We start from the raw sequence: 7,266 nt of genomic DNA on the forward strand, positions 1-7,266 counted from the left end.
TCGCCGTGATCTTGCCGTGCTCCTCCTTGAGCCTGTTGTGCGCCGCACGCAGCTCGATTAGAACACAACCCCCTCTCTCTTTTCTCCCAGTAAGCTAAAAGTACGTACAACAATCAGAAGTCCGATGCGCAGGATCTAGGAGAACACTTTGGAGATGATGTTTGCCCTCAGCATGCTGATTGATTGCTCACTTATCTTCCCCGAGTGTCATGCAGCGTGGAACGGACACAACGCCGTCGGGCCGCCCGCTGGTGCGAGTTATCGCGAGATCACATAAAGGTCGCGCCGCCCTCGACTCAAGGGGCTGCCTTCCATCCGTCGCTGCTCAGGCCGGGGGAGGGGGAGCGATCTCCTGTTCCGCGCGGATCGCGAGCAGGCCCCTCCTTGCCCGGCCTGCAATGCAGGGCGGTGGTCGTGCCATCTTCGCGTCGTACTCGAAACCACCACGCCGCAACCGTCGCCGGCGCGCGACACGTTCCCGTATAGGCCGGACTGTCCTCGTCGAGAGTGTGTGCCGCCAAGGCGGGGCTACTCAGGGGCAGTGCCGACGGGACGCGGCTCGAGAGACGACTCCCGCGAAGGCACGGCTGGCATCCGTGGCGTGGGGCTCGCCTTCGAAAAGTCAGGCATGGCTCCACCGCAACTTTCTCGCTAACACGCGCGCACCACCGGGACTGCGGTGGGCGCGCTGCGGCCGCACGTCTACCTTCGTCATAGTGCCACGACGTGCGGCCTAGATTTAGCACACGCGCCTCTGCTCGCATACACTCATACAATGAATTGTCATCACCCGTGAGTGCGAGATAGGGCTAGCAGTAGGCAGCTAGCCTCTGAGGAGGGCGTCCATAGACACCTCACTAGACCCCACACACGGTCTCGTCCGGGCCTCGCCGGCCGGCGAGATTGCTAGAGGTGGAGCAAGCTGCTCTAGCCTCGCATGTTACTTCCTGCCGTCTGTTGTTTGTTGTGCCCTTGTTTGTTCTCTTGGCACCTTGGAGTGCTGGGGGGGGCGACAGGGAGGATGTGGCCTTGAGTTATGTGTACGCCAACTCAGGGTGTGTGGCAGCCCGCTGGCTGTGTGTCTTGTGAGCCTGTTTGTGTCTGTGTGTCGCTCGTGCGTGCCGTCATCATCTGTCGACTAGTCTGTCCAGCCTCCACCCATACCGCGTTGGTGTCCAGTCCGAGCCTGGCTGTTCTTCACCTTCCTACATAGGAACATACATATACATACAGGAGGGGGGCGGGGGCAACTCATGTAAGGTAAGGTCATAGACACTTGTGTACTGGCGTAAAGTATGTTTTGAACTTCCTCTCACACGCGTGCACCATCCCCAGTCGTCTTGAACGAGCGGCCCCGGCTCTCACCAAAGGCCCCGCCTCTCCTCTCCCGCATCGCCGCCACCGCCTCCACTGCCATGCGAGGCATCCCCTGGGCGCGCGTCCGCTGGCGCATGCTCCGCGCCCAGAGGCAAGCGCCAAAGGTGGCGACGACGGCGCACGGTGTCGCGACGGTGGCGAGGATGCTCAGCGCGCTCATCGACCAGAGCGGCGCTGACTCCCTGTTGAGGTTGTAGAGCGCGAGCAGCCCCACCGAGTACCCCACCGTGAAGACCACCCGAGACGCCGCGTCGATCCGGCGCCCCACGCCGCGCCAGTAGGCCAGCGCGCGCCGTCTTCCCACCGTGTGTGCCATGTCGAACGTGGCGAAGGCCATCTGCACCTCCTCGAGCGGCTTGTCGAGACCGCACCGACCGAGCGTGCCCATGCACAGCTGCACGAACTGCATGCGAGAGAGGAACAGCTCGCCGCCGCGCAATCGCATCGTCGCCTTGGCCTCTATCGACCAGCGCCGCGCCACCGGCGCCGGCCTCTCGGCCGCCAGCGCTGCGGCGTCCAGGTCAAAGGAGACGGCCTCAAGGATGCGCCGTCGCCGCGTGGGCGCGTCTAGCTCAAAAGCCACGAAGGAGAGGAAGCGATCGGCGGTCGCGCCATCGACGTAGCCGGCGCCGTCGTTGTCGAGCACGAAGAAGAGCTTCTCGTAGTAGAGCAGCCGCTGCGCCTGCCGCTCGCGCAAGCCACTGATTACTAATGGCTAATCACTAGTCACTACTCACTAATTAGCCGCTGCGCCTGCCGCTCGTGCAGCCGGAAGCGGCGCTTGTGATACTTGGTTCCTCGGCCGCGCGCGGCAGTCGCGCCCGCGGCGCGGACCGCCGCCTAAGAACAGGGCGATGGGACGAGGCTGTGAGGGGTGGGGACCGCCGCCTAAGAACGGGGCGATGGGACGAGGCTGTGAGCGGTGGACTGCCGCTGGAGGGGGCTGTCTTCAGCAGAGGCGCCAAACGGCACGCCACCCGTGGCCGAGGGAGGGAGAGGGGCGGGGGCGATGTCGCCTCGGCGAGGGCCGCCTCCACCACGGGAGACACCTCCGTGTCGGCGGCGGCGACGGCCGCAGCCGCCTTGTGGCCCACTGAGCCAAGCTCCGCCGATGGGCCGGCAATGGCGTCGCCTCCCGGGGTGGGGCCGTCGCCCGACGGGGCGTCCCTCCCGTCGGAGCCACGCTCCGCCTTGCTCTCCGCCCGGCTTTGCTCACGCTCCGCGGGGGCGCCACTCTCTTCGACCGCCGCCGTTTGCGGTGCTGCCTGGAAGAGGCCGAGCAGCCTACGTCATGAGCACGCCAAAGCCAGGCTGTGAATACGGTGTTCGAGCGAGGTATTCTGAGGACACCGCGTGAATGCGAGGGGCTGCGAGTACAATGAATACAGCGGAATGCAGCGGATCACGGCCGAATACGTGTCCTCTCGAGCGCTGGTTGGAAACACACAAGAATGCGTTCTCCCGCTTTCTAGCCCGTGCAGCCTCTCTCGTAGCGGTAGCGCCCCTCCGGCCTCCGCCCCCTCCCCCTCCTCCTCCCCCTCGCTGTCGCTCGGCGGCAGCGAAGTGCCCGCCGCCGCCTCAAGCTCGCGGCGCGCTTTTTTCTCCGCGGCGACAGCGGTCTCGGCGGCGTGGCGGATGCGGGTGAAGAGGAGCGTGAGGACCGACTCTCGCTCATCGGCCGTCTCGCACGCGGCGAGCGAGCGGAGGATGCGCGGCGCGGCGAGCCTCGTGTTCAGGCAGTGGGCGAGGGTGTGAATGCAGAACACGTCGAGGGCTACATCTCTTTTCTTTCTTTCTTTCAGGGATGCTCGAGAGCTAGTTGGGATACGCGTCTAAACAGCTGGGGTATACATCTAGGGCGGCGAGCCAGGAGGGCAGCAGCGAGTCAGACTCGTAGTGGTGGAGGAAGAGGACGAGAGTCGACTCGAGGAGGGAGAGGAGGGTGACGAGCTCGTTGATGAGGAGGAAGACATCCACCTGTTGGTTTATGAGCGGCCAGTATCATGCGCATTGCAAATCGAGCCTGGGGCGTGGCCTAGTTGGTACAGCGCATGTTCTCGGCATGTCTCGGGTTGTGTCTCCGGAGAGCTCGCTGATGTTCAGGAGGAGCCGCACCCAGAGGAGCTCGGAGCAGATAGGCATGAGCTGCATCACGACGAGCTTGCCTATGGCACGCCTCGGGCCACAACGACGTATGCGTGGCTCACGGAACGGCGAGCTGCGCGTCGCACACGCGCCGAACTGGGACGCCACCACGAGAGTGACCCCGAACGAGAGCCGCTCACCAACCTACTCTCACACCGGGCCGCAGGGTGAGGCGCCACCGCCGCCGAGTGCCGGGGCGGGGCAGGCCGCCCTCGACCGCTGGCGAGACGAAGAAGACGGAGATGGCGAGGATCGCAAGGGTGGTCGGCGGGAAGATGAGGACGTAGAAGTAAAAGAAGGAGGCGTTGCGCCTAGAAAGGGGAGTTGCAGCCGCGTCGCGCTCGCGTCGCGCCGCCTGCACTTGTGGGGGGGGGGGGTGTGGGGGGTGTGTGGGGGGGAGGGCGATGCGCCGAATCGTGACTTCGTACAGGACGACGGGCCACGGGTCGTCGCCGCAGCAGACATAAGTCAGGTTGCGCACGACAGCAGACAGGGAAAGCAGGTCCCACTCCGTGAACGAGGAGCCCGCGCTAGCCTCCACCAAGGTGGCGGAGGAGTCGACATCGTCCTCGACGAAGTCGCCCTCGTATCCGCCGTCCAACAGGCCGACGCGCTGCCGCTGTCCGTCGAGCATCCACCCGCCCACGTCGATCGGACAAGTCAGCTTGTGGTCGAACGGGAAGCGCGCGAGCCCGTCAAACTTGCAGAGCACGTCCATCACGCCCGGCCGTGACCAAAAGGCGCCACCCGTGTGGTTAACGAGGACGTCTGACGGCTGCAGCGTATCCTCGAACCCCTCGCCCAGGTTATACGGCCGGATGTCGGGCAGCCAGATCTCGTTCACGCCGCGATTGTTCGATGCGCCGTCGTATCGGCTGGCGGCGCGGAAGTAGGCTGACGTCACGTTGTCATAATCGCCCGGCGACCAAACCAGTCGCGGGTCCGTCCAGCTCTGCCGAAACCATACTTTGAGCAGCATATGGCTGGACGCCGCACTCACGCCAACCACCTTGAATACGCGGAGATTCACGAGTACGTCCGCACCTGCTGTTGGCGGGACGAGAGGGTCGTAGCCATCCAGAAGGTCGTGCCGCAGATCTTTGCTGCTCTTGCTCGCGGCGAAAGCGGCGAAAGGGAGCATGCCAAATCAGGCCGCCGCCAGCCGCCGCGAGGTCGTTACCGCGCGAACACATTCTTTTTTAGATGTTCATCTTCTTCTGAGCTCCATGTCGATCAACTCCACGCCGCCTTGTTATAAAATGAACTCCGGGGCACGGGACGGCACGCCTTGCGTCGGTCCTATTCTCAGCGGCCGCTGAGAGCCCGAACACACACACACACATGCTCGTGCTGAGCCCTCTCCTCCTGCTTGGCTACCGCGCCGACGCGCTCGCCGGCGGTGTCGTGCCAAGTAGCAATCAGCCGCTGCGGCGGACGCCAGCGCCCATTGCCGCTCTGCGGGACGCTCGCTATCGCAAGTCGACTGACCTGTACAAGCGCCTCGAGCAGGGCCGCGGCGGTGGCCCGACCCGCCGCGCGGCGCCGGTCACGAAGCCCGTGCTGCTCGCGCCGGCGGGTGGCTGGCCGCAGGTCGAGGCGGCGATCAAGGCGGGCGCCGACGCGGTTTACTTTGGGTGCGCCGCCGGCCTGAACGCTCGAGCGCGCGCGACCAACTTCGGCCTCGACGAGCTGCCCGCGCTGATGGAGCGGCTGCACGCGGCCGGGCTCGAGGGGCGAGTCTGCAATAGACATCGGACTGCAGCACACTCCACGCCGCGGGGCCAGCACGCACACACGGCAAGAGACGGCCGAGAGACTGGCGCCGACGCCCGCCTCGGCAAAACTGCATAGGTACATGTGCGTCAACGTGCTCATCTTTGAGTCAGAGATGGCGCAGGCGGAGCAGCTGGCGAGGACGGCCGAGGGAGCGGGCGTGGACGGTCTCATCGTCCAGGACGTCGGCCTCGCCTCGCGCCTCCACGCCGTCGCTCCCTCGCTGCCGCTGCACGTGCGGCCGTGGGGCGTGGGCCTGGCGTCAGCCAGTCTGGCAGCCTTGTCGGACGCGTCTCGGGACTGTCCCTGCAGGCGTCGACGCAGATGTCCATCTCGGACAGCGACGGCGCCCGCTTCGCGTCGGAGACGCTCGGCGCGCGCACCGTCGTACTCACGCGAGAGCTGTCGATCGACGACATCGCTGCGGTGGCGGCGGCGGTGCCCGGCGCCAACGTCGAGGTCTTCGTGCACGGCCACATGTGTGTGAGCTACAACGGGCAGTGCTTCTCGTCCGAGTCGGGCGGCGGCCGCTCCGCCAACCGCGGGCAGTGCGCGCAGCAGTGCCCTTCCCCTTCTCTGCGGGGCCGGATGCGGCAAGGGGTGGCTCTGCACTTCACACCTCTCGGAGTGAGCAGGCGCCCATCCTAGAGGCGGAAGGAATGTTCTTGTCTCCCAACCAGCGCTCGAGAGGACACGGACTCAGCCGCATTCGGCCGTCTTCAGCGGTACCCACTGTACTCGTAGCCCCGCGTACTCACGCGGTGCTCTGAAGACACTGCACAGTCCCGCATTCCCGCCACGAGGCTGGCGTGAACCGCCACGTAGGTGCCGCATGCCCTACGGCCTGATGGTGGACGGCAGGCTGAAGGAGCTGCGCGACGCGTCGCACTACCTGCTCTCGCCGCAGGAAACCCTGCTACCCACTACTGGCGGTAGTGACGGGCTGTTGACCCCGTCTGATGAAGTCGCCACTGACTGGCGATAGTGACGGGCTGTTCACCCTGTCTGATGAGTAGCCCCGCTAGCCACTGGTGATAGTGACGGGCTGTTCTGCTCCGCCGCAGGACCTCGTAGTTGTTCGTGCAGGATGACCAGTCCTGAGACCGAACTAGCCCGTCTGCCCTCGCCTCAGGACCTCTGCGGACTCGAGCATGTCCCGCGGCTGTTGGAGGCCGGCGTGCGGACCTTCAAGATCGAGGGGCGTCTCAAGTCGGCGGAGTACGTGTACGTCTCGACCCTCGCGTACCGCAGGTTAGGGTTAGAGGGTTAGAGGGTTAGAGGGTTAGAGGGTTCGAGGGTTCGAGGGTTAGAGGGTTAGCTGAGTACGTCTACGTCTCGACCCTCGCGTACCGCAGGCCTAACCCTAACCCGAACCCTAACCTTTCGCCTACCCCTACCCCGAACCTTAAACCCTGCCCTCGCTGACCGCAGGGCGATCGACGAGGCGTGGGGGGCGCGTGAGGCTGTCTCCGCCTCCCACACCGACGTCCTCGACGCCGCGGCGCGCGAGAGACGCGCCACGCCGCCGCCGCTCGCGCCCGACGCGCTGCGGCAGGTGTTTGCGCGCGCGCAGGACGAGGAGCGCGGCCCCCGAGATGTGGGGAGATATGGGGAGATATGCCCCGCCTAGGTGCGAGGGATACGGGAGCCGCAGTCCGCCGCACGCAGCCGCATCGTCGGCGGCGCCCGCCTTCCCTCCCTCAGCTGGCGTGCTGTTTGACGCTCCAGGAGCACGACGGCCACTCGGCCGGCTTCTTCGACGGGCCGCGCCACCAGACCTTCGTCCGGGGCCTCTCGCCGTCGCACCGCGGCGTGTGCGCGGGCACCGTCGTGGCGGCGCCGCGCAAGAACACCGTCCGCATCTCGCGGCGCGTGGAGCTGAGGTCTGTCCAACCCCGCCACCGCGGAACTCGGCACAGGACCATTGCGCGAAAAAGGTACATCTCGGTGCCTTCCAGAGGCAGCTGCGAC

At 65.7% G+C, this 7,266-nt stretch overlaps 2 protein-coding genes across 2 annotated transcripts in view; one reads left to right on the top strand and one right to left on the bottom strand.

Moving 5' to 3' along the window:
* Positions 1 to 1,282: 1,282 nt before the first annotated feature.
* EMIHUDRAFT_457887 (hypothetical protein) lies at positions 1,283 to 4,662 on the bottom strand. The gene is made up of 8 exons (XM_005776172.1): positions 3,944 to 4,662; positions 3,740 to 3,877; positions 3,609 to 3,666; positions 3,493 to 3,542; positions 3,269 to 3,354; positions 2,394 to 2,661; positions 2,131 to 2,217; positions 1,283 to 2,059 (listed from the first exon to the last, which is right to left on the bottom strand). The coding sequence occupies exons 1-8, from the start codon at positions 4,499 to 4,501 to the stop codon at positions 1,313 to 1,315; spliced, it is 1,992 nt and encodes a 663-aa protein (XP_005776229.1). The 5' UTR covers positions 4,502 to 4,662; the 3' UTR covers positions 1,283 to 1,312.
* A 193-nt stretch (positions 4,663 to 4,855) lies between these two features.
* EMIHUDRAFT_457888 (hypothetical protein) overlaps positions 4,856 to 7,266 on the top strand; it is a gene marked incomplete at its 3' end in the record, with an annotated part of 5,206 nt that continues 2,795 nt past the window's right edge. Inside the window, exons 1-7 of the mRNA XM_005776173.1 lie at positions 4,856 to 5,255; positions 5,374 to 5,530; positions 5,608 to 5,843; positions 6,121 to 6,259; positions 6,428 to 6,546; positions 6,727 to 6,850; positions 7,024 to 7,178. Of these exons, the coding sequence (XP_005776230.1) occupies positions 4,864 to 5,255; positions 5,374 to 5,530; positions 5,608 to 5,843; positions 6,121 to 6,259; positions 6,428 to 6,546; positions 6,727 to 6,850; positions 7,024 to 7,178 (1,322 nt within the window). The 5' untranslated portion in view covers positions 4,856 to 4,863. The remainder of the gene's footprint in view (positions 5,256 to 5,373; positions 5,531 to 5,607; positions 5,844 to 6,120; positions 6,260 to 6,427; positions 6,547 to 6,726; positions 6,851 to 7,023; positions 7,179 to 7,266) is intronic.

Source organism: Emiliania huxleyi, assembly GCF_000372725.1.
Source record: "Emiliania huxleyi CCMP1516 unplaced genomic scaffold EMIHUscaffold_282, whole genome shotgun sequence".
Lineage (NCBI taxonomy): Eukaryota > Haptophyta > Isochrysidales > Noelaerhabdaceae > Emiliania > Emiliania huxleyi.